The sequence below is a fragment of the Pelobates fuscus genome, chromosome 3 (assembly GCF_036172605.1).
Source record: "Pelobates fuscus isolate aPelFus1 chromosome 3, aPelFus1.pri, whole genome shotgun sequence".
Classification (NCBI taxonomy): domain Eukaryota; kingdom Metazoa; phylum Chordata; class Amphibia; order Anura; family Pelobatidae; genus Pelobates; species Pelobates fuscus.
Genome location: NC_086319.1, coordinates 153081003 through 153108197, shown reverse-complemented (window position 1 = coordinate 153108197; position 27195 = coordinate 153081003). Strand labels below are relative to the sequence as shown.

Below are 27195 nucleotides of genomic sequence, written 5' to 3'. Positions count from 1 at the left end.
GGGACCTATTGTCCTCCACCCCCACCCGTGAGCATTGGGTGGGGGCCATAAAAATAACGAGGGGGGACCTACTGTCCTCCCCCCGGGCCTCCACCCCTGCGTGGTGGGTGGGGGCCATAAAAATAATGAGGGGGGACCTACTGTCCTCCCCCCTGGCCCCCACCCCTGCGCGGTGGGTGGGGGCCATAAATCACAATGGGGGGACCTATTGTCCTCCGCCCCCACCCGTGAGCGTTGGGTGGGGGCCATAAAAATAATGAGGGGGGGACCTACTGTCCTCCCCCCCTGGCCCCCACCCCTGCGCGGTGGGTGGGGGCCATAAATCACAATGGGGGACCTACTGTCCTCCCCCCACCCGTGAGCGTTGGGTTGGGGCCATAAAAATAATGAGGGGGGGGGCCTGTGGCTGCTCACTGTAAAAAAAAACAAAAAAACTACTATCCGGCCCCCACCCCTGCGCGGCGGGTCGGGGCCATAAAGATAATGAGGGTGGAGGACCTACTGTCCTCCCCCCGGCTCCCACCCCTGCGCGGTGGGTGGGGGCCATAAATTACAATGGGGAGGGGGGGGGACCACCTGTCTTCCCCCCCACCCTTGAGTGTTGGGTGGGGGCCATAAAAAATAATGAGGGGGGCCTACTGTCCTCCCCCCCACCCCAACCCCTGCGCGGTGGGTGGGGGCCATAAATCACAATGGAGGGACTTACTGTCCTTTCCCCCTGCCCCCACCCGTGAGCGTTGGGTGGGGGGCCATAAAAATAATGAGGGGGGGGGCCTGTGGCTGCTCACTGTAAAAAAAACCAAAAAAACTACTATCCGGCCCCCACCCCTGCGCGGCGGGTCGGGGCCATAAAGATAATGAGGGTGGAGGACCTACTGTCCTCCCCCCGGCTCCCACCCCTGCGCGGTGGGTGGGGGCCATAAATTACAATGGGGAGGGGGGGGGACCACCTGTCTTCCCCCCCACCCTTGAGTGTTGGGTGGGGGCCATAAAAAATAATGAGGGGGGCCTACTGTCCTCCCCCCCACCCCAACCCCTGCGCGGTGGGTGGGGGCTATAAATTACAATGGGGAGGGGGGGACCACCTGTCTTCCCCCCCACCCTTGAGTGTTGGGTGGGGGCCATAAAAATAATGAGGGGGGCCTACTGTCCTCCCCCCCGCCCCCACCCGTGAACGTTGGGTGGGGGCCATAAAAATAATGAAGGGGGGGACCTACTGTTTTCCCCCCCGGCCCCCACCCCTGGGCAGCGGGTGGGGGCCATAAAACAAACCTCCCCCCCCCAAATCAAAGGTGACTAGGGTTCCCACCCCCCCACCCCAAAAAAAACTACGCCCCTCACCCTAAAGAATAGTGAGGGGGGGAATAAAATAACTAACTTGTAAAGAAAAATTAAACTTACCATTTGACGTCTTCTTTTTTCTAACATCTTTATAAGCCTTCTCCCGCCATGCAGAGTTCAGTCTGCGCGGAGCCCTCCATGGGTGAAGATGGATTAATTTTTTAAGCGTCAGGTTTTTTCTTTTTCGTCTGGATTTTTTTTTGCGCTCAGGTTTTTTATTTTATTTTAAATTCGACGGGTATGATGGCTTTTTATTTGGCCTTTATTTTATTTTATTTGGCCTGAAGATTTTAGAAAAAAGAAGACGTCAAATGGTAAGTTGAATTTTTCTTTACAGGTTAGTTATTTTATTCCCCCCTCACTATTTTTAGGGTGAGGGGGGTACGTAGGGGATAATTTTATTTGGGTGGGGTGGGGGGGGTGACCAGGGGCTTGGGACCCCTAGTAGCCTTGATTGGGGGGGGTTATTTAGGGCCCCCACCCACCGCTCAGGGGTGGGGGCCGGGGGGGAGGACAGTAGGTGTCCCCCCCTTATTATTTTTTAGGGCCCCCACCCACCGCTCAGGGGTGGGGGGGGGAGGACAGTAGGTCCCCCCTTATTGTTTTTTAGGGCCCCACCCACCTCTCAGCGGTGGGGGCCAGAGGGGGAGGACATTAGGTCCCCCCCTTATTGTTTTTTAGGGCCCCCACCAACCACTCAGGGGTGGGAGCCAGGGGGGGAGGACAGTAGGTCCCTCCCACCATTCTTATATAGGGCCCCCACCCACCGCTCAGGGGTGGGGGCCAGGGGGGAGGACAGTAGGTCCTCCCCCTCTTATTGTTTATTAGGGCCCCCACCCACCGCTCAGGGGTGGGGGCTGGGGGGAGGACAGTAGGTCCCCCCCCCTTATCCTTATTTAGGGCCCCCACCCGCCGCGCAGGGGTGGACAATAGGTCCCCCCCATTGTGATTTATAGCCCCCACCGCGCAGGGGTGGGGGCAGGACAGTAGAGCCACAGGCTGCTTACTGCTTACTAGACAAGCCCCTACTCTCGGTATAGCGAGTAGGGGCATATTATTTACTAATAGTAAGTAATCTTTACTTAGTAAATTTGGCTGAAAGACCAATTTAGGTCTTTCAGCCTTTTAGTAGATAGCTCCCTAATACCGTGGGAATTAGGGAGTTATCTACTAAGCGGCTGCAAGATGCAGCCACAACAATGAATAGGATCGGAGTTTCATTCATTCGAATGAAATTCCGATCCGAACAAAGTCCCGAATTGCGTTCTAACACGAATGGAGAAACTGTTAGAACGCAATTCGGCAGTTTTGCCAGCGTTCTGTCTAAGTGACAGAAAGCATCGTGGGAACAGGGAGGAAAGCTAAGGATCATGGGAAAATTGCTGTGACCACCGGAAACAAAGCACACTTTGCTCCTCCGCTGGTCACCGCTGGTCATTGCGTAGGAAACCTCCAGAAGAGAAATAGTCCCTACTTTTTCTTAACTTTATACCCGGACCTAGGTCCTGGGCGCCACCATCTATGTTATGTTATGTTATTATTTATATAGCGCCAACAAATTCTGCAGTGCTTTACAGTGGGTGGACGAACAGACATGTAGTTGTAACCAGACAAGTTGGACACAGGAACAGAGGGGTTGAGGGCCCTGTTCAATGAGCTTACATGCTTACGTCATTAGACTAATGACCGTTGCAAGAGAGGAATTAGTCGGGAGCTATTAACAGTTTAATTGATACGCTTTTAAGAAGAAGTGGGTATTTAATGATTTTTTGAAGGAGTGGAGACTATGTGTGGTCAGATGAAGTCCCTGTGGGATACGTCATCGGACAATACTAGATAGCGCTATGAAATTCCCGCGCATGCCCATTTAAACACTTGGGCATTCGCTATTTTCCGAAATTCAGACGGGAATTCGTCTATTCATTCCTCAGAAAGTTTGTTCGTCTGAAATTTACGAATAAATAGAAATTTCCGACGAACAAACAAACACCGAATATTGGTGTTTGTTTGTTCGTTCGTTTAGTTTAAAACAAAGAGGGAGCTACCGGCTCGCAGCTCCCTCCTTGTACTATGTAAAAATAGAAGTGGCAGGGAGCTCTGCTCCCCACCACTTCCTAAGCCCCCCATGTCCTCCCTCACACTATGATGGTCAATATGACCCCCATATTAACATAATGGAGATTGAGATCTCTTGAATGCCCCTACTCGCTATGCCGTGAATAGGGGCATGTCTACTAAACATTGAGCGGCCTGTGGCTGCTCACTGTTGTAAAAATAATTTTAAAAAGCCCCCCTCTTTCTAATAAATGGCCCCATGGTAGCTGTGAGTGGGGGCTATTCAACTAAATAAGGGACATAGGGTTCCCCATGCCCCCACCCATGAGTGACAATAGGTCCCCTCATTGTCATTTAGGGCCCCCACTAGCTGCTCATGGGTGGGGGTCTGGGGAGGACAATATGCCCCCCCTATTGTCAGTTAGCCCCGCATGTCCCTCGTTTAATTAAATGTCCCCTTATTTAGTAAATAGATGCCCCATCATGGGGCCAGTTATGAGAAGGGGTAGGGGTTACAACAGTGAGCAGTCACATGCTGCTCACTGTTTACTAGACATGCCCCTACTCGCGATATAGCAAGTAGGAGCAGATTAATTACTAATACTAAGTAATTTTTACTTAGCATTTGTAAAGTTGGCTGAAAGGCCAATCTTGGTCTTTCAGCCTTTTGGTAGATAGCTCCCTGATACCGTGGGAATTAGGGAGCTATCTACTAAGCGTCTGCGAGATGCAGCATGGTTCAAAATTCATTCTAATGAATGAATGAATGAAATTGAAATGAATGAAAGTAGAAAACACTGTGTACTAGACATGCCCCTACTTGCGATATAGCAAGTAGGGGCAGATTAATTACTAATACTAAGTAATTTTTTACTTTTTTACCCCATGTCCTCCCTCACACTATGATGGTCAATATGACCCCCATATTAACATAATGGAGATTGAGATCTCTTGAATGCCCCTACTCGCTATGCCGTGAATAGGGGCATGTCTACTAAACAGTGAGCGGCCTGTGGCTGCTCACTGTTGTAAAAATAATTTTATAATAATACTAGACATGCCCCTACTTGCGATATAGCAAGTAGGGGCAGATTAATTACTAATACTAAGTAATTTTTACTTCGTATTTGTAAAATTTGCTGAAAGGCCAATCTTGGTCTTTCAGCCTTTTGGTAGATAGTTCCCTGATACCGTGGGAATTAGGGAGCTATCTACTAAGCGTCTGCAAGATGCAGCCGCAGCATGGATCAGAATTTCATTCATTCTAATGACATTTCGAACCAAACTAAAAGTACTGAATGTCGTCCTAACATGAATGAACAAACTCATTCTGTAAGGGCAAAATTCGGTAGTTTTGTCGGCAGCATGTTTGGGAATAGTGAAAGCAGGCATTGCGAGATCATGGAGGAATTAGTATTGTGGGAAAATGTCTCTGACCCACAGGAAGTGGGTCAAGCTTAGGAAAAATACATAAGACAAAATAGTCTCTACTTTGTCTTATGTTTTAAAGGGACACTCCAGACAGCCCTTTTTACTCACCTCGTTCCATTTGGAAGTGTCATTGCTCCCTTGTGTGCAAGCGCGGCTTTGCCACACATGCGCACATACTTCATGGGGCGGCATTCAGAGTTAACTTTTCCTGGTGGCTATTTTGACGTCATTTACCTTATCTTATATGACAGTTATAACTAAGTATAACCCCTAAACTTACAATGGGACCTTATACAATATCGAAAGTAAAATTAAATTATTTAATCTTCTCTGTCACAAATGTCTGGGTTTAGAATTGATTATATTCCATTAGCATTTAGACAGTCTGTCCATCCCCCGTTCTCATCTCTTATCAACAGGTTTGTATATACTAAGCATTCCTTTAGCTCTGGCAAAGTGGTTAGTTTTACAGAAAGGATAGAAATTTTGTGTCTCTTTGTTAACTTGAAAATAACAAAATGGAGTCTGGTCTGTTCAGAGTGACTCAGAATATACACTTTTAATTTCTATCATAGCACAAAATGTCTGCCGATATAAATACCCTGACAACTCAGACTACAAAAAAACAAAGAAGGCTACTAAAATGCCCATCTAAGTATAAATATGGGGATTTGGTTCCACCATATGGCCATATGTTGTTAAGCCCACCACTACTTTCAAAGTACCCCATTATTGGTGGGTCCTACACTAAAATGTGGGGGGCAAATAAATAGTAATAGTGTTAAAAATAAAAGTGATAAATTAAATACTGGTAAGAGCATAGTGAGTATACAAACATAAGTGATGAAAGCAATTAAAAACAGTGTTAAAACTAAATAGTTAATGTGTTTGTGCTAAAATGGGTATACTCGCTATTGCAGATGACTGTGCTAGCTGGAAAAAATAATAAAAGTGACCACTATTGATAAACTCCTCCTATATATACACACCTGTGACCACCTCTAAAGGAGACTCTGAAGCTGGGGGGTCCTGGGTGGGGTGCTTAACCCCAAAGAAATCTGGTCTGGATTCCAAATATAATATGAACAGAAAAAGGATAGGGGGCACTCCCAAGACCTGAATTTTGTATGAAAGGTGCTGCCGCTGTGACCAAAACTTCATGAATGAGAGAATAAATAGTTGCGGCGCACTCAGACTACAAAAAAACAAAGAAGGCTACTAAAATGTCTATCTAAGTATAAATATGGGGATTTGGTAATAATGGGGTACTTTGAAAGTAGTGGTGGGCTTAACAACATATGGCCATATGGTGGAACCATATCAATGAACAAACATATCAATGAACAGACAGATGCAAACACTGCCACACATACAGATACAAATACAAAGAATCCCAGACACTCACTGTGATTGTTCTTCAAGCAGATTTATTGCAACGTTTCGACCTCAATGAGGTCTTTTTATTCCCTTTTTTAACACATACAGATACAGGCACACAGATAAACATACTGACACATAAAAATGTACAGACAGATACACACTGACATGCATACAGATGTACAGACAGACACAGACATGCCGATACACAGACACACAGATGTAAACATTGGCACAGACACACTGATAGACACACACACATGCAGATGCACATATACAAACACAGGCACAGATACACATACTGACACATACAGACGTGCAGTCAGATACACAGACTGACACATACAGATGTACAGACACTCTTATACACACACATGCAGATACAACGACTGACACACATACAGATAGCCAGATACAGGCACACAGATACACATACAGATGTACAGACAGATACACATAAAGAAGTTCAGATAGATACACACACTGACATACATATATATACACACCCTGACACACCTATAGATGTACAGACAGACAGGTTCCGGTGCAAGGATTTTTGACCGCACAGGCGAAGATGCATTTTGTCGCCCTCCCCCCAAAATAAAATGCACCTTCACCTCTGTGTCTCGTAGCCCCCCAACTCCCCCATTTAAATTTCTTACCCCATTAGTGTTTCATATCCCCTCTCTTACCCCTTTGTGCCTTACACCCCCCTTTAGTGTATCTCTTACAACCCCTCTTATGTATTTCCTACCCCCCCCAGCCCCGTTGTGTCTCTTTCTTCCCCCCAGCCGCTCTCTCTTTCCCCTCCCCCCCACTACAGCCCCTTTCTTTCTCCCTTTCTCCCATATAGACATAGATACAGGCAAAAATACATATATGCACAAATACACAAACATACAGACACAAAACCATACAAGCACACAGACATAGTTATTCAGGCACATAGTCACAAAGATATACAGGCACACAGTCATAAAAGGCACACAATCAAACAAACACGGTCATACAATTTACACATACAGGTACACTGTCATACCCACACAGACATACATTCATACAGACACAGGTACACAGAGAAATACAAACACAGACACAGACATAAAAAAAAGAGAGAGGCATATAGAGACATACATATGCAGACAGTCATACAGAGACATACATACACAGACAGTCTTACAGACTGTATGTCTGTCTGTGTATGTCTGTCTATGTACACAGGGTGGCTAAAAGATAGATCCCCATCTGTCGTGCAACTTCAACAATGCTTTGAAAGCTGGGGCTCTACCGATTCCTCATGCTTGCTGGATTGTATTTCGCACTGAGCAATATTTGTGTGTTTGAATGTAAGCATGTTTTTGTATGGAGTATGTTTGTGTGAATGCAGGGGTGAGTTTGTATGTAGTGTTTGTGTTTGAATGCAAGCATGCATTTTTGTGTAGTGTTGGTTTTTGAATGCAGGGGTGTGCTTATATATAATTTTGGTGTCTAACACAGAGGTGTGTTTGTATGTAGTGTTGACATTTGAATGCAGGGGCGTATTTGTGTGTAGTGTTGGCGTTTTGAATGCTGAGATGTATGCACATATACACATACACTGCTACACATACATGAAGATACACACATGCAGATACACAGATACAAATATACAAAAACTGATACACATTCACACAGATACACACAAACACTGACAGACATACAGATAAACACACACTGACATAAAGACACACTGACAGACATACAGCTTTATACACACACTAACATAAAGACACACAGATACACTGATACACACATACACACACTCACAGACATACCGTTACACACATACATATTGACAGACACACATAAAGACACACTGAAAGATATACAGATACATACACACACTGACAGACATACACACATATGCTGGTCAAAATATACACGTTTCTAGCCACCCTCCTGTTTCTTACCTTGCGAGTTCAGGAGGGTGGCTTACCTGGGCCCCAGAGTTCTGCCTGAGGTAGTTGGGAGTTGGAGGAGCTGGCCCTGCCCAGACCCCATCCTCTCTTCCTTCTCCTGCTCCAATCTTCTTGGGAGGACTTCCTCCCATGCTGATAACAAAAGGGGACGGTGGTAGCTCCGCCCTTGCTGGGCACCAGCCGTGCTGTGTGCTACAGAGGGAGCAGAGACATGACGTGTTCATATCATCGCCCCCTCCCCACAGTTCGCGGCAAGGCAGGGTGGGTCGAGTTGCAGGCGCTCGGCTTCGCTACGAGAAGTGACCGGCAGGAGAGGAGGAGCACTGTGCACTTTCCCCCTGCCGGCCACACGGACATTTGCGCCCCGGGGCCGTTGCACCCTAAGGCAACTGCCGGTGCACCCTAAAGCTATATTTGACCCTGTAACTTCCCAAAACACCATTGAACCTGTACATAGGGGGATCTGTTTTACACGGGAGACATAGATGAATTCAAATGTGTATTTTATTGCAGTAAAAGCAAACAGTATGTTGACATTCGCAGTTAAAATGTCACATAGAACTAAACATTTTTTTACAAAAATCTTATTTTCTCCCATTCTTTTTATATTTTATTCATATCAAATAATGTTTCATACCTAAATATTTGATGTTAAATGAAAGCCCTATTTCCCCTGAATAAAATTATATATAATAAGTGTGGGTGCACATAATATGAAAGAGGTGAATTACGGTTGGACAGACATATTATCAAATTCCAAGTTTTGTTTACGTTTTGCTTTGATCACAATGTGTACATATGGCTCAGTCCTTAAGGGGTTAAACATTTTTTTTAAATCACTGTTAGACATATAAATATAACTATTGCATTGAAATGGTATTGTAGCATAGAAACAAGTGTGTTTGCCTTGAACTGTTCTCATGGAAAAGCGACTCCCTTTAATAATATCGCGGAGTCTAAATCTCTTAAGCATTTTTAATGCTTGTTTGTGTACTGTGTGACCTTGATCATGTTAGTACGCATGCAGATGGCTGCTTTAGCAGTAAAAGAGTTAAAGATTACAATCTTAGAATAATACCCGTAGATATTGAGGGAGCATATGTCTGGAGTTTGGAGTGGATGTGGAGCCTGTCACATCTGTTCTCGCATAATAATGGAGAGGTAATGGTTTTAGAGGCTCTTTGAGAATTTTTTCGGAATGAACAGGACTCAGACCTCAGATGCTTTAGAAAAGTGTGCTAAAGAATCAATACGCAGACACAACATACAGTGAATATATATTGGTCTTTCTCTGCCCACATCCAGCAGCACATCTCTAGATAATATTTCCAATCAATCATGTAGTCACTGGTGCAGCATGCAGTAATTACAGGAATGGGGATCGAAAGCTACTCAATGTCAGTGACCACACACAACTATAGACTTTAAATGGTTTTACCCAAAGTCTTAGGGTATCCTGCCAAGCTGTCAGGTTTTACCTCCAAGTCGCAGATGAGCTTTCAGTCTTAGTGTGTGTTTCCCAGCTCCAAAGCTTGTACAAGAATTGTGTCTTCAAAATGTCCACTTCATGACCATACTCCTAAACTAGCCCAGTAGGAATGAGTATTTCAAGGCACTGTGGCAAGGAGGTAAAAAGACTGTATCAGAAATGCGTAGGTGAATTCATGGCGTATTGCTTTTTATGTAATTGATTAAGTCATTAAAAACGAGAATGCATCAAATTAATTACAACATTTACAATTCATTAAACACAAATTACCATCATTGCGGTGGAGCACTGTAAAATGATAACATGCTTTACTGTAAGATTTATCTTAGCTTAGTGGTTCACACAAACACATAATATATCACTGTGCAGGTTTTTCACTAACTAAGAAATGTATTGAATAAAAGGAATATTTCAAAACCATAACCATTATACCCTGCTGCAATGATTACAGTGCCAGTAGTGCCTTGGTGCTGTCCTAACGTAAGATGTCAAACTAAAAACCTACTTGGTTTCAGTCAGTAATATGCAGTGTGGTTTATTGTTTTACAGGGCTCTGAGTTTTAGTAAATTAAATCCAAATGTAAAAAATGAGGCTAAAATGTGTGCTCTGCAAAAATTATCCAGTACAGCTCTACTCACAGCTTGGCTATGTTTTTGTTTAATTTTTGAAATTTGGATATTAAGGGACACTAAAACCACTGTGTGGAGTGTTTTGTTAAGATGTAATTGTTTTGGTGTAGGTGTCCCTTTAAGTTAACAGATCCATGCACGATTAATACATTTTATATTAATCATTTTAATATATGTAAATATATATACATATATTTTTTATTTATCTTTGGTTCCTTAAACATTGTCACCCTTTCAGAGTATATTTTTTATTTCTGAGAGGTACTATGGACTAAATGACAATCCAGTGTTGTTAATGAATCTGACTTTGGGGCAGTATCAGGCAACTGTTATCAAAGCACAATCCATTTTTTTGTTACTAGCCAAATATTTAAAGGGACACTCAAAGCACATGTCCACTGCAAGTAATGGTCGTGGTTGATCATTTCAGTGTACATTTATTGTGGAGCTCTTTGACAAAAAGTAATCTCCCCAGTACTCATAGCCTATTCCACCTGCAGCCAAACTTTAATAATGCAGAAACTGAATTTTCTCATTATCAAGTGTGATTTGATTTAACACTTGCGGGTGTTGGCCTAGCAAGAGCTCCAGTTTTGTCAAATTGCAACAAAATTGTTTGGAGAAAAAACTGTCAGTTCCCATAAAAACATAATCGTGTAACCTTTTTAGGTTCAAGGCGCACTTAATATTTCAATACTTTTCCAAGGCACCCCAAGTCAAAACAAGTTTCTAGGTTGCATATATGTACAGCGCCCCTAATCTTGGGAGTGGCATTGGTAGATTATTTAAAGAAACAATCCAGGCACAATTACCACTACATTACGGTGTAATGGTTATGGTGCCAGAAGTGACGTAGTTTGACAACTTGGAGTCTGCCGGGATAGGGGCTGTGGTGTGTGTGTGTGTGTGTGTGTGTGTGTGTGTGTGTGAGTGAGGTGTGCAATATATGTGTGTGTGAGGGTTGCAATGTGTGTGTGTGTGTGTACACAGGTGCAGTGTGCATGTGTGAGGGATGAATTGTGTTTGTGAAGGATGTAGTTTATGTTTGTGCATGTGGGGCAGTTTGTGCGTGAGGGGTACAGTGTGTGGGGGGCAGTGTGTGTGTGTGTGTGTATGGGGGGCAGTGTTTGTATTGGGGGTAATTATGTGTGTATTGGGGAGCTATTGTGTGGTGTGGGTTTTGTCAGGGTAGGAGAATTAATAAATATATATATATATATATATATATATATTTTTTTTTTTTTATTAAAAATAAAAATGATGTTCCCCCTCCCTGCTTACCTGCTTATTTACCTGGGAGGGGGGATATTTCCTGCAATCCCTGGTGGTCCCGGTGGTGACCGCGAGATTCGGAGTATTGCAGTGAGGAGAGCTTGCGAGAGGAGAACTCGGCAGAGCTGCAGATTAGAGCTCCCCTGAGTCCTCTCTCCCTCAGTCCCCTGCTGCCTGTCAGTAAAGTGCTAAGGGGCCGGAGAGGGAGATCTCTGATCTCCCCTCCGGTCCTGCAGAGCCGGCAGGGGAGAGCACAGTTCCCGGTGCTATCATTATGGCACCGGGAAAATAACTTGCGGCTTCCCTGTGTGCCTGTCACACAGTTTGGGAACTGCTGGTGTAACCACTACAATGAGTACTTGAGGCTATGGTGCTTAGAGTACGCCTGTAAACACTGCATGCTGTATATAGCAAAATAAGAAAAAACCGTGTTATCAAACTACAGCCCCCAGATTATACCGGACTGTAACTTGTATATTGTCTGATATAGGCTGTCAGAGAATTACTGGAGTTATCCAAAAACACCTCTAATCTGTTTATTTCAGTTCAACAGAATTGGAAATATATCAGGAGTAATAAGTTAACATTTCTTACTCTATCTTTTCCATCAGGAGTGATCCTGCTTCTTCTCGACAAGCTCCGAAAGATGAAATGGGAGCAGATGTGGCGTCTAACAGCTGAGCGGGAACTTATGAGCATGCTCTCTACCTCGCTGGCCGACCAGGTAAGTGCACATGGGTCAGGTTTCACTTAGCAGCAATGAAAGCTAACTTGAGCTCTTGAGCTGTTACTTGCCTTACTGGCTCTTAATATTAAAGGATTTTCAGGACCATAATCACTATAATCACTATAGTAAGCTGTTGTTGTGGTACTTGAAATGTCCCTTTAAATCAGGATCTGCTAGTTTCCCGCCAGAGATTTAATTTTTCCACCACTAATAAAATCTATTGTTGAAATAAATTCAAGGAATCCATTTGGAAGTGAGTGGACAAGCAAACGTTTATGGGGAAAAAACACTCAGATGCCCTGCTTATCAGAGTGAGCTGTACCTGTGCGTTGATGGAAGCACTTGAAATGTGCTCTCAGTGTAGCAATTCGTGTCGGTCCCAGCTTAGACTTTTATATATCATTCTCTTCTGATCTTCCAAATAAATTCTCATTTATGTTGAACTGGGAAGAGAATCTTCACAAGACTGTCAACAGAGCAGAATGGGGAGATATGTTTTTTAAAATAGTAATAAACAACAAGCCTTTGAAATCCGTTAAAAGCTTTTGAAACTTATATTAAAGGAGCACTATAGTCACAATTGTAAAACTAGTTTTATGTCCCCAAGCCTTTCTTTCTAATGTTTAGTATTATTATCCCCCCACATTTTTCATTTATAATGCTGATTAATTAAAAAAAATTACCCCAGTTCCAGCGCCTAGATCTTCTGTTGGCTATGTCCATTTTTTTGTCATAATAACGATTTTTAAGGGCTCAATCAAACACTTCTCTCATAAAAGCGTTCCACCAATCAGCTGCTTCATCAGAGAGCAGTGTTCACTCTATGAATTAGAATTGAGCACTTCACTGTGCATGTGTGCGGCGTGTGCACTCAGCTCGCGGTCTATCCTCAGCCCAGATCCACAAAGGCAGCATCCACTACACTACAGCATCCACTACAAGTACAGATAGGAGTGTTATTTGTTTAGAATTTGCCATAATAAATTTGAATAATCTTTACTTGTAAAAATCATACTCCACTATGATTTGCTCTCTTTATTCTTCTATGTGATTCTGAGCTGGATAACCTCAAGAGTCTCTGGGTGTTCCTGAAGTGATTAGCACTTCACCTTTATAAGTATATCTCTCACTCACTAACTCTGTCACACTCATTAACTCACAAACTCACTCATCTCACTCACTAATTCACTCACTCTGTCTCACTCACTCTCTCAGTCACTAGCTCACTAACTCTTGCTCACTCTCACGAACTCACTTTCACTCTCTTTCTCACTTTCACATACTCTCACTCACACTCTGACTTTCACTCTCTCTCACTATATCACTTTCAGTTACTTATTCTCACTCACTCTGACTTACTCTCACTCACACACTCTCACTTTCATTCTCACTCACCCACTTACTCTCTCACTCACGTTCACTCTCACTCACTTTCACTCACTCTCACTCATTTTTAAAATGTATTTACAGTTTGGATCCTCCTGCTGTGTCTTCTGCCTTTAGCCTGTCAGCCCGAGCCCACGCTGTGTGTGCAGGAGATCCTTATCCCCCACACTGTCTGCTCTGACTGCCTCCGTTCCTACAGGACACAGGAGGCACGCTCACAGTGCCTACTGTGTCCTGATAGCACGTTTCATGTCTTCAGCTAAACGTGAAGACGTCAAATGTGTGTACTGCGCATCAGGCAGGACTTAACTAGGAAGTCCCTCTGGTGGCCGTCTGAGTGACTGCCACTGGAAGTGTTCCTAGGTTCTAAGGTAAACACTGTATTTTGTCATGAAAAAGCCTGCAGGGATGTATTGTACTCACCTGAACAACCTCATTAAGCTGAAGTTGATCAGGTGACTATAGTGTCCCTTGAAGCATAACTTTGTGTCAGATTAAAAATCATCAAAGGGACACTATAGTCACCAAAACAACTTTAGCTTAATGAAGCAGTTTTGCTGTATAGATCATGTCCCTGCAGTCTCACTGCTCAATTATCTGCCATTTAGGAGTTAAATCACTTTGTTTACGAACCCTAGTCACACCTCCCTGCATGTGACTTGCACAGCCTTCCTAAACACTTCCTGTAAATAGTTATCTAATGTTTATCCTTCCTTTATTGCAAGTTCTGTTTAATTTAGATTTTTTTATCCCCTGCTATGTTAATAGCTTGCTAGACCCTGCAAGAGCCTCCTGCATGTGATTAAATTTCAATTTACAGAGAAAGAGATACACTTGTTTAAGGTAAATTACATCTGATTGAAAGTGAAACCAGTTTTCTTTTCATGCAGGCCGTGTCAATCAGAGTCAGGGGAGGTGTGGCAAGAGCTACATAAACAGAAACAAAGTGATTTTACTCCTAAATGGCAGTGAATTGAGCAGCCATGGGAGCAGGGGGCGCCATGCGGCCAACACAGCACACACATGGCCGGCCGGGATTATTAAAAAAAAAATTAGAAAAAATTGTGGTGGGGCGGAGAGCAAAGTGCCGAATAACAGCTGCAGGGGGAGCAGGAAGGAGTCCCTGCTTCCCTAACAACCAGTCTCCAGGAGCTGCACTGCCTCCACTCCTCCATAATGAACAGAGGTAACTATGTGTGATTGTCTGCCTGTGTGTGTGTGTGTGTGTGTGTTTGACTGTCTGCCTGTGTGTTTGACTGTCTGCCTGTGTGTTTGACTGTCTGCCTGTGTGTGTGTGTGACTGTCTGCCTGTGTGTGTTATTGTCTGCCTGTGTCTGTGCGTGTGTGACTGTCTGCCTGTGTGTGACTGTCTGCCTGTGTGTGTGTGTGTGTGTCTGCCTGTGTGTATGTGTGTGGCTGTCTGCCTGTGTGTGTGACTGTCTGCTTGTGTGTTATTGTCTGCCTGTGTGACTGTCTGCATGTGTGTGACTGTCTGCCTGTGTGTGTGACTGTCTGCCTGTGTGTGTTACTGTGTGTGTGTGTGTGTGTATGTGTGTTGCTGTCTGCCTGTGTGTGTGTGTGTGTGTGTGTCTGCCTGTCTGTCTGGCCACTATTTCTCAAATGCTCCCTAATTTGAACTGGAATGACGCCATATTCTGGTCACTATTTCTCAAGTGCTCCCAAATTTGAAAATGGCAAACCCTAATATAACCAGATCCCTAGAATCGTCAGTTCTTGATGGTTCTTCTGCTATAAGGAAACCTGCATTTACAGCTCAGGACACTTAGCTGAGTCGAGTGAATATTTGTGTAAAGATCATGTGGGCTACATTATTGTAATAAATTCCTCAAATAATCTGTGGTCAGTACTGTGAGTGCAAGTGTTTGTAAGGAAGAACTCTAATATTAATTGGCTGGTAGGATGAGCACACGCTTTTAAGAAAACATACAGGTATTTAGTGGCTGTTTCCATACATGAGACTAGAAAGTTTAATATCAAAATCTAGGGCTAGGCACCTGTGACTGTGTAAGTGAATTTAGCTCTACACACCTTGCTGTGAAAATGAGAAGTATGTGTCTTCTTTGGTTAAAGTAACCCAGTGAGAGCAAGTAAATATTTAATGTGAACAAATGTAAAATACTGAACTATGTGCACATTAAACAGTTCTGGCTTTAGCCCAGTACAATTTAACAAGAATATCCAGCATGTATAATTATCCTTAGCAGATTTTTCTGTGTTGGAACTAAAGAAGTTTTGTTTTTATTTTTTGGGTAAATTCGGTAACAGTTTGTGCATATTAGATAGTTGTTTTCTTCCACAGGTGATGTACTGGGTCCCTTCATATAGGGAGTTTTTGCAATACAAAGGGTTTCACTCCTGGTTCCTCCAGCCAGGTGCCTATTTCTTACTGCCACAAAATGGTTCCTAGACCACCACTTCAATAAGAGATGTCTATAAAAAATACATACTTCAATTTTGTATACTTTACAAATATAGCTCAAACATGTGTATGTTTCATATAAATTATTATTAGTAATGTCATTTATACTACGCCAACATATTTCACGTCTGTTTTAATGTGGAGATAAATCTACATACAAGGAATAAACTATTGATGTTTTAAAACTACAACTTCCATGATTGCTTGTCATTCTAAAGGCATGCAAAAATCAAAGAATCAAGGGAGTTGTACAACATCTGGGGATCTAACTTTTGGGCACCCCTGGTCTAGAATATAACTGATTCTATTCATTGTACCCCACTATGCAGCTGCTGTGAAATTGTTGTAACAGCTAGATACATTTTTGACAAAGAAAGGCAAACTACTAGAAATGTAAAGCTGATTTAGGGATTCCTTTAAAAATTCCTTGACTATTTGTCCTCTTTTAAGTAAAATTTGAAATAACTTAAAGGAACACTATACTCACCTACACAACTTTCGCTTAAAGGAGCAGTTTTGGCATATAGAGCACGCCCCTGCATTCTCAGTGCTCAGTTCTCTGCCATTTAGGCGTTAAATCACTTTGTTTACACAGCTCTAATTACACCTCCCTGGATCCCTGGAAGTGTTTAGGAAGACTTACACAGCATTCCTAAACACTTCCTGTAAAGAGAGATCTCATTTTTACACTTATGTTTAATTTATAGACATGTGCAATTAGTTTCGGTCTGAATGTATATTCGGACGAATTTTGGGAATTCGGACATTCGGATGCTTACGAATGTCCGAAGTTCCGAATTGTCAAAAGAAAACAAGAGAGAGGGAGGGAAAATTATGTGAAATTATGTGAATGATGACAGGAATGTGAAAATCTAAATATCATCCATTTTGTAAACTGTATAATATATATTACACTAACACTACACTACTAAGTATTAGCAATTATTAACTAAACCCAAACCCCTTCTTTAAGGACACATGACATGTGTGACATGATTCCCTTTTATTCCAGAAGTGTGGTCCTTAAGGGGTTAAGATTAAGTGGTCTGGATGCTGGTGTGGTCCACTAGCAGTGTAAACATTGCGGTTTAAAAACAAACCAAAAAAAACAAAACACATAAATGCTTATTTTTCCGAAGTCACCGAAGTCCCGAAATTCGGAATGCCGAACCGAACCGAATTTTTTCGCCATGTACATGCCTATTAATTTAGATTTTTTTTTTTTTTTTATCTCTTGCTCTGTTGATAGCCTTCTAGACCCTGCAGGAGTCTGCTGTGTGTAAGTAAAGTTCAATTTAAAGGGCGGTAGATAAAACATCTAAAGTAAGTTAAGATATGATTGTAAAAGAAAAAAATCATGTTCAGGGGAGGTGTGGAAAAAACTGCATAAGCATAAATAAAAGTTACCGTATATACTCGAGTATACATCGACTTTTTCAGCACATTTTTTGTGCTGAAAAACTTTAACTCGACTTATACTCGAGTCACTGTCTGTATTATGGCAACTTACATTGCCATAATACAGACAAGGACCGCCGGGCTCATTACAAGCTCCTGCAGCTCCTGTCAGCTCCCTTCTCTTGCCTCCGGTCCGGTCAGCTCCCTTCTCCTCCAGTGTAAGTCTCGCGAGAGCCGCGGGGTCAGAGCGTTGCCACGGGTTACCGCAAGACTTACACTGGAGGAGAAGGGAGCTGACCGGACCGTAGGTGAGAGAAGGGAGCTGACAGGAGCTGCAGGAAAGGTAAGTAACAGCTTCCTGCCAGCCCCCTCCTACACAGCTTATCCACTGAACCGTCAAGGAGTGAGAGCCCCCCTCCCTAGCCAGCTAACAAGCAGGGAGGGGGGACAAATTATTTTTTAAATAATAATAAAATAAAATAATATTAAAAAATAATAATAAAATAAAATATATATATTAATAATACAAGAAAAAATAATAATATTAAAATAATTTTAAAAAAATAATAAAAATGCCCACCCCCCACCAAGGCGCTGCATCACATACACAAACACACTCTGCATCACACACACACATACTGCATTCATACACACACTGCATTCATTATACAGGGAGTGCAGAATTATTAGGCAAGTTGTATTTTTGAGGATTAATTTTATTATTGAACAACAACCATGTTCTCAATGAACCCAAAAAACTCATTAATATCAAAGCTGAATATTTTTGGAAGTAGTTTTTAGTTTGTTTTTAGTTATAGCTATTTTAGGGGGATATCTGTGTGTGCAGGTGACTATTACTGTGCATAATTATTAGGCAACTTAACAAAAAACAAATATATACCCATTTCAATTATTTATTTTTACCAGTGAAACCAATATAACATCTCAACATTCACAAATATACATTTCTGACATTCAAAAACATAACAAAAACAAATCAGTGACCAATATAGCCACCTTTCTTTGCAAGGACACTCAAAAGCCTGCCATCCATGGATTCTGTCAGTGTTTTGATCTGTTCACCATCAACATTGCGTGCAGCAGCAGCCACAGCCTCCCAGACACTGTTCAGAGAGGTGTACTGTTTTCCCTCCTTGTAAATCTCACATTTGATGATGGACAGGGCCGGACTGGGAAAAAAATTCGGCCCGGGCATTTTTTTACCACAGTGGCCCACTAAGAAGGGGGCGGGGCAGACACGCCCCCTCTCAAAGTGAGCATGTTGGTTCAATGCTCTTCCAGGGCAGACCATGCGCAGAGCTCTGCTGAAGAGCTCTAGCATGAGAAAAAAGCCCTGTATGTGTTCTGCACAGCGCAAGCAGATTTAATAACATGCTTGCACTGTGTTTCCTTGCAACTTGTCTCTGGTGTCTCTATAAATGGATACCAGGAGACAAAAATGCCAGGAAAGAGTATTGTGCATGTGTTTGGAGCCTGCTTGTGGTATTGTGTGTGTGCAGAGTGAGCTGATTGTGGTGTGGTATTGTGTTATAAGGTCGGTTTTAGGCGTGTTGTGTTTGTGGTGTAATGTGATGCATATGTGGCTAGGGTCTGTAGAGAATGTGTGTATAGGGGATGTAGCAAGAGTGTGCATGCAGGCTATAGTGTGTGTGTGTGTGTATAAGTGATGTAGTGTTTGTAGAGAGTGTGTGTTTAGGATTGTAGTATGTGTTTGCTTACAATGAATCTAGTGTGTGTGTGTGTGTATATATATATATATATATATATATATATATATATATATATATAAAAATATGTTTGGAAGTATTGTGTATGTGTGTGGTGCAGTGTGTCGGGGGTGTTCTGTGTGGATGTGAGGGGTGCAGTATGTGTGTGTGAGGTGTGATGGTGCTGTGTGTTTGGGTGCTGTGTGTGATTGATTTGTGTTAGGGTGCTGTGTGTGAGGGTGCTGTGGGTGATTTGTGTGTGTGGGTGCTGTGGATGATGTGTGTGTGAGAGTGCTGTGTGTGATGTGTGTGTGTGAGAGAGTGCTGTGGATGATGTGTGTGAGAGTGCAGATGTGAGAGTGCTGTGGATGATGTGTGTGAGAGTGCTGATTGTGAGTGTGATGTGTGTGATGTGTGTGAGAGTGCTGTGGATAATGTGTGTGAGAGCTGAGTGTGATGTGTGTGAGAGTGCTGAGTGTGATGTGTGTGAGAGTGCTGTGGATGATGTGTGTGAGAGTGCTGAGTGTGATGTGTGTGAGAGTGCTGAGTGTGATGTGCGTGAGAGTGCTGAGTGTGAGAGTGCTGTGGATGATGTGTGTGAGAGTGCTGAGTGTGATGTGTGTGAGTGCTGAGTGTGATGTGTGTGAGAGTGCTGAGTGTGAGAGTGCTGTGGATGATGTGTGTGAGAGTGCTGAGTGTGAGTGTGTGATGTGTGTGAGTGTGATGTGTGTGAGTGTGCTGGGAATGATGGGTGTGAGAGTGCTGAGTGTGAGAGTGCTGTGGGTGATGTGTGTGAGTGCTGAGTGTGATGTGTGTGAGAGTGCTCTGTATACATGTTAGAAGGGATTGTGTGTGTTTGGGGGGTAAATAAATAAATAAAAAAAAAAGTGTGTGGCTGACCCGGGTGGTGAGGCTCTTGTGTGGTTTAGATCGGTAGGTGGCTTGCTGTACTGAGTGGACTTCTATTTTGGTATAGGTTTTCTGTTGGGATCCAGTTTCTCATAGTTGGGGATTAGTTTTTTTCAACAAAAATTGGGTGAGTTTGTTTGCGGATGTTAGTAGGTGTTTGCACTGTGAAATTTTTAAAGAGGTCATAGATGGGATGGCAAGGAGAATATTTATTTCTGGCTGTAAAGGGAGGTTTGCCCCTGTGATGGAGTATATGAATCCAGATATCCATGTTCAGTATGTTTTTATTATCGGGCATTGTCACCAGATGTGAAGCCACTGTGTCTGAGTAAGCATTATGTCCCCCCCTCCCTTCTTACCTTTTAGCCTGGGAGGGGGGGACCGGCACGCTGGTGAGTGGGAGGGGGGACCGGTGCACCTTCCCTGGTGGTCCAGTGGTAAGTGAACTCTAGCCTGCGGGCTAGAGTTCACTCTCGCGAGATCCGGTCGTTGCCATGGCAACGCTCCGGATCTCGCGAGAGGAACCCGGCGGAGCTGCAAGATAGAGCTCCGCCGGGTTCCTCTGCTGGCAGGCTGGCTCCCTCCCTCTCTCTCCCCGCCGGCGGCCGCCTTTGACAGCATGTGGGCCGGTGAGGGAGATCTCTGATCTCCTCACCGGCCCTCCATGGAATACAGCGGGGCCGGCTCTAGGATAGTGCCGGCCCTGCATAGACCGGCAGGGGAGATCCTGGGACCTTCCCCTGCCGGCCTCGGCCCACGGCCACCGCGGCCCACCGGGCATTTGCCCGGAGTGCCCGATGGCCAGTCCGGGCCTGATGATGGACCACAGGTTCTCAATGGGGTTCAGATCAGGTGAACAAGGAGGCCATGTCATTAGATTTTATACCCTTTCTTGCCAGCCACGCTGTGGAGTACTTGGACGCGTGTGATGGAGCATTGTCCTGCATGAAAATCATGTTTTTCTTGAAGGATGCAGACTTCTTCCTGTACCACTGCTTGAAGAAGGTGTCTTCCAGAAACTGGCAGTAGGACTGGGAGTTGAGCTTGACTGCATCCTCAACCCGAAAAGGCCCCACAAGCTCATCTTTGGTGATACCAGCCCAAACCAGTACTCCACCTCCACCTTGCTGGCGTCTGAGTTGGACTGGAGCTCTCTGCCCTTTACCAATCCATCCATCTGGCCCATCAAGACTCACTCTCATTTCATCAGTCCATAAAACCTTAGAAAAATCAGTCTTGAGATATTTCTTGGCCCAGTCTTGACGTTTCAGCTTGTGTGTCTTGTTCAGTGGTGGTCGTCTTTCAGCCTTTCTTACCTTGGCCATGTCTGTGAGTATTGTGCTTTTGGGCACTCCAGTGATGTTGCAGCTCTGAAATATGGCCAAACTGGTGGCAAGTGGCATCTTGGCAGCTGCACGCTTGACTTTTCTCAGTTCATGGGCAGTTATTTTGCGCCTTGGTTTCTCCACACGCTTCTTGCGACCCTGTTGACTATTTTGAATGAAACGCTTGGTTGTTCGATGATCACGCTTCAGAAGCTTTGCAATTTTAAGAGTGCTGCATCCCTCTGCAAGATATCTCATTATTTTGAGGGCCTGATTGTTATCTTGTGAGTGTAACCTTGAAATGTGAAGCGAGTGTTTAACCCCTTAAGGACACATGACATGTGTGACATGTCATGATTACATTTTATTCCAGAAGTTTGGTCCTTAAGGGGTTAAAGTTGTAACTGTATTACACTATGTTGCATTTTATGTTTCCATTTTAGTGGTACTAGCTGGATCCCTGATCGTTTTTTTATTTTATAAGATTTTGTACATAGTTACTGCATTGGGAGGTAACTTAAGGGAAGCAGGTACCCAAAAGCTAAGTTAATATTTTATTTTTTCCATGGGTGTTGAGGTGGAAGTTGTAAACTGTTTAGTATCCCACATGATGTATAAGAATTTAGACATTATCTATACACTAAAGCAGTTTTAATACATTGTTTTGATGCCTTTAATATCTCTCTAAATTTGTGACACCATAAAGTGGCTAGTTTGGAGATCCCTCATTTAGCTGCATTTATTATCACTGTACCTGTTCAAACTTTTGGTTTGCAGTTTTTTATAGTGGCATGGTCATCTCAGCCTTTCATTTGTCTAAAATGAATAAAATTAGTTGGATTAAGTTGGCACATGAAGGTTTCTTCATCTGTTCATGGAAACCTAAAAAAATTATAAATGGGTAAGGAAAGAGCTTATTTCAAAAGGCTTTACATTCCCCTTGTGAAAAGGGAATTATAAAAAATAGATTATCATGAAGGGACAGTGAAATACTGCTGTCTCTATGTTTGTGACATTGCTTCCCTATGGAGGTAGATAACAGAAGAGAAGATAACTTAACAAAGCACTTATTATGTAGGTGCTATTTTCTATTTAACGTTGTTGCAAAAAGATATATTCTGGCAAGTGTCACTGAAGAGCCATGTCATGTTCTAGCAAGCAGACCGTAATACAACTTTTTGATTCACAGCCCTAGAGATTCTGACTCTTGCATCCCTTGATTGATGGTTGATCATCAAATCAATAGCCTTCTGATTGACAAAGAATGTCCTACTCTATAACATACCTGTAGGAAGCTAATAAAAGTATATTCCCTGTTGGGAATTTGGCTTTTTTAAGTGAATAGCTGGACACAAGTCATCTAGTTAACTTATTATCAAAAGTACAGTTTGGCTGTCGATGTCATACATGTCCGTACTATTGTGCCTTTAATAACCATTCTCTTGTCATGCTGAGATATTCTTCCTACAATTGGTAAAGTAAAAAAAACAAAAACGTAAATGCTAACTCTGGCTTAGACAGTGTCTAGAATTACAACTCCCATTGTGTTCATGCAGCCAAAGGCGGCCTTGTCAGATGTTACCTGTCCTTTCCTAGCCCTACAGCCATATGAAAGTGTGATATATCTCTGAGTTCATCTCATCTTGGCAGCATTATAGAAAAGCATTTGCAAGCTTGAAGAGGTATTTTATGTTCTCAGGATTCAGAAAGATAAGCTGTCTGTCTCTCTCTAGGATATCTTCAATGCTGTCATCAAGCAGAACCCTTTCCTGGTGCACCAGCTTCCCTGTTTCTGGAACGTGCAGCTTTCTGATCACACCCGCTCCGAACAATGTTACCGAGACGTCTCTGATCTTAAGGTGCGTGGAACTGAGCATGTGTCGGTAGTCTTTCTCACATTCTAATGCTGTTGGGGATAATGTACTTCTTTATTTGGCAGATGGCAAGGGAAATTATGGGGAAAACAATGAATACTTGCAGGGTGTAGGTACTGTACCTAGTGCACATAACACCGTAAGCATCTGTTTTGTTGCACAAGTTGAGGCTCCTAATGATCATGTTTTATTTTCTATATGCACATATAGAGTTTTGCACCTGTTATCACAGTACCGTTTCTCAGAAAAACAATTGTCGTGTTTTCAGAAACAAATTGCATACATTGCAGTATTTCATAAGGTATGAGGTTGTCATTTTTTGGTTATTGGGATGAACAAATATACTGATTTAATTCACCAAATTTGTAGCTGATAAGTGGATTGTAAATTTTCACACAAAATAACAGAACAGCCAAAATTCTACAGGGTTTTTTTGCTACTCATTCATTTGTGCATACAAAACCAAAGGGAATAGCATCAACAATTTAAAAGACACCAAAAACCATTTTATGTCAATAAATAATGTTCACAAAAGCCCTACCCTCATATTTATATCTAATGCCAACTAATGCACTTGACTGTCTAAAGGGTGATTTAATTATTAAAGAAAACATACACTATTATTGGCCATACCATTAATAGCTAAAGGTATTTTGTCAGCCAGCACTACAATTACACAGAACCGGATAATTATTTTGGCTCGTCAGCAGCACTCTGCACACTTGTAGTTCTAGGTTGCTGAATAGAAGGAGTGTGTCCTATTTGGACAAACCTACTGCTACATTTCTCTGGCGGACCCTTCCATCCCACTCTAATACTTCCTAATGTTGGCTGATTCTCACTCCTTCTTTAAGGAATTTGTGGCTGGCTAGGTTTAACCCCTTGAATTTATTTTTCATCCCACCTGATGCTCAAAAGGTTTACATACTGGTTTTGAGACTCAATAATTTATAATCAGGACCGGTGCTAGGATTTTTAGTTACACAGGCGAAGAGGCATTTTGGTGCCCCCCACCATACAGACACATACATTTGTACATACAGAGACATACAGGCATACGGACACATACATTTGTACATACAGAGACATACAGGCATACAGAAACATACATACAAAGCCATACAGAGGCCTACATACATACATACATACATACATACATACAGAGACATACATACATACAGAGACATACACAATTACATACTTACATCAGTTCAATCTTGTCCCCTGGATGCATGCTGTCTGGCTCCTTGGAGTCCTGTCCTGCAGCCCAGCCCCATCACTGGCCGCCAGCCGCGCTGTGTGGTACACAGGGAGCAGGGATATGATGTCATTCATATCCTCGCCCCCTCCACACAGCCTGCGGCAGACACCAGGGTAGGTGCAGTGGCGTACACATGACCCATGGGGCCCCAGTGCGCAAATTGATCCGTGCTCCCCCCCCTCTCGCGCTTACTTTGCGCGGGCCGGGGCCGCAACACATGGCGGCGGGCACCTGGTCGCAGGGGTTGCAGGGCCGTGACCCCTGCGACCGCGGTATGTACGCCAGTGCATGCAGATGCACATACACTTAAAGGACCACTACAGACACCCAGATCACATCAGCTCAATGAAGTGGTCTGGGTGTCAGGTCCCTCTAGTTTTAACCCTGCAGCTGAAAACATAGCAGTTTCAGAGAAACTGCTATGTTTCACCGAGGGTTAATCCAGCCTCTAGTGGATGTCTCACTGACAGCCACTAGAGGAGCTTCCGCTATTCTAAAACACTGAACGTCCATAGGAAAGCATTGAGTAATGCTTTCCTATGGGCGGTTTGAATGCGTGCACGGCAAGGGCATTCGGAGCTGAGAGGCGGAGGAATCCCCAGCGCCAAGGGAGAAAGGTAAGTGCTGAAGACACACACACACTCTCACGAACAGATGCATACACACCAGCTAACGGACACACATTTACTGACAGACACACTCAGCGACAGACAGACATACACACTCACTGACAAACACACACTCACTAACAGACATCAAACAGACTCACTAATACACACACACAAACACACTCAGTAAGAGAAACACAGTAACACAATCACTGACACTCACTAGCAGACACACTCACTGACACACTAGCAGACACACACTGACACTCACTAGCAGACACACACACTCACACTCACTAGCAGACACACACACTCACTGACACTAGCAGACACACACACTCACTGACACTAGCAGACACACTCACTGACACTAGCAGACACACTCACTGACACTAGCAGACACACTCACTGACACTAGCAGACACACTCACTGACACTAGCAGACACACTCACTGACACTAGCAGACACACTCACTGACACTAGCAGACACACTCACTGACACTCACTAGCAGACACACTCACTGACACTCACTAGCAGACACACACACTGACACTCACTAGCAGACACACACACTGACACTCACTAGCAGACGCACACACTCACACTCACTAGCAGACGCACACACTCACACTCACTAGCAGACGCACACACTCACACTCACTAGCAGACGCACACACTCACACTCACTAGCAGACGCACACACTCACTCACTAGCAGACGCACACACTCACACTCACTAGCAGACACACACACACACACTGACACTCACTAGCAGACACACACACTGACACTCACTAGCAGACGCACACACTCACACTCACTAGCAGACGCACACACTCACACTCACTAGCAGACACACACACTGACACTCACTAGCAGACACACACTGACACTCACTAGCAGACACACTCACTGACGCTCACTAGCAGACACACTCACTGACGCTCACTAGCAGACACACTCACTGACGCTCACTAGCAGACACACTCACTGACGCTCACTAGCAGACACACTCACTGACGCTCACTAGCAGACACACTCACTGACGCTCACTAGCAGACACACACACTGACGCTCACTAGCAGACACACACACTGACGCTCACTAGCAGACACACTCACTGACACTCACTAGCAGACACACTCACTGACACTCACTAGCAGACACACTCACTGACACTCACTAGCAGACACACTCACTGACACTCACTAGCAGACACACTCACTGACGCTCACTAGCAGACACACACACTGACGCTCACTAGCAGACACACTCACTGACGCTCTCTAGCAGACACACTCACTGACGCTCACTAGCAGACACACTCACTGACACTCACTAGCAGACACACACACTGATGCTCACTAGCAGACACACACACTGACGCTCACTAGCAGACACACACACTGACGCTCACTAGCAGACACACACACACACACTAACACTCACACTAACACATGTTTTTTTTTTTAATTTAATCCCCCAGCCTCCTTACCTTTTTGGAGTGCTGAAGGGATTCCCTGGGGTCCAGTGGTGCTGCTGGGCTCCTGGGCTCCTTGGCTGGCTCCCTGGCTCCCTTGGTGGCTGGCTGGCTGGCTCCCTTGGTGGCTGGCTGGCTCCCTGGCTCCCTTGGTGGCTGGCTGGCTCCCTGGCTCCCTTGGTGGCTGGCTGGCTCCCTGGCTCCCTTGGTGGCTGGCTGGCTGGCTCCCGGGCGGGCGCGAGGGAGCACTCTCCCATGTGTGCTTCCTCTTCAGCTCCCTCGCGCACCGCGTAGGGATGCCGGCGCCGGAAGATGACGTCATCTTCCGGCTCCGGTATCAGTATACGGCGCGCGAGGGAGCTGAAGAGGAAGCACACATGGGAGAGTGCTCCCTCGCGCGCCCGCAGAACCGGGCGCTCGGCCACGCTACAACAGGTCGTCGGTTGGAGGGGAGCGCAGTGCGCTTCCCTCCTTCCGGTCAGCCTGATTTTGCGCCCCCAGGGCC

General features: G+C 44.1%; 1 protein-coding gene across 2 annotated transcripts in view; it reads left to right on the top strand.

Annotated features, from left to right (window-relative positions):
- LARGE1 (LARGE xylosyl- and glucuronyltransferase 1) overlaps positions 1 to 27195 on the top strand; it is a 641175-nt gene that overhangs the window by 533615 nt on the left and 80365 nt on the right. For both annotated transcript variants that reach the window (XM_063447549.1, XM_063447551.1), the window contains exons 8-9: positions 12165 to 12277; positions 23199 to 23324. In XM_063447549.1, the coding sequence (XP_063303619.1) occupies positions 12165 to 12277; positions 23199 to 23324 (239 nt within the window). The remainder of the gene's footprint in view (positions 1 to 12164; positions 12278 to 23198; positions 23325 to 27195) is intronic.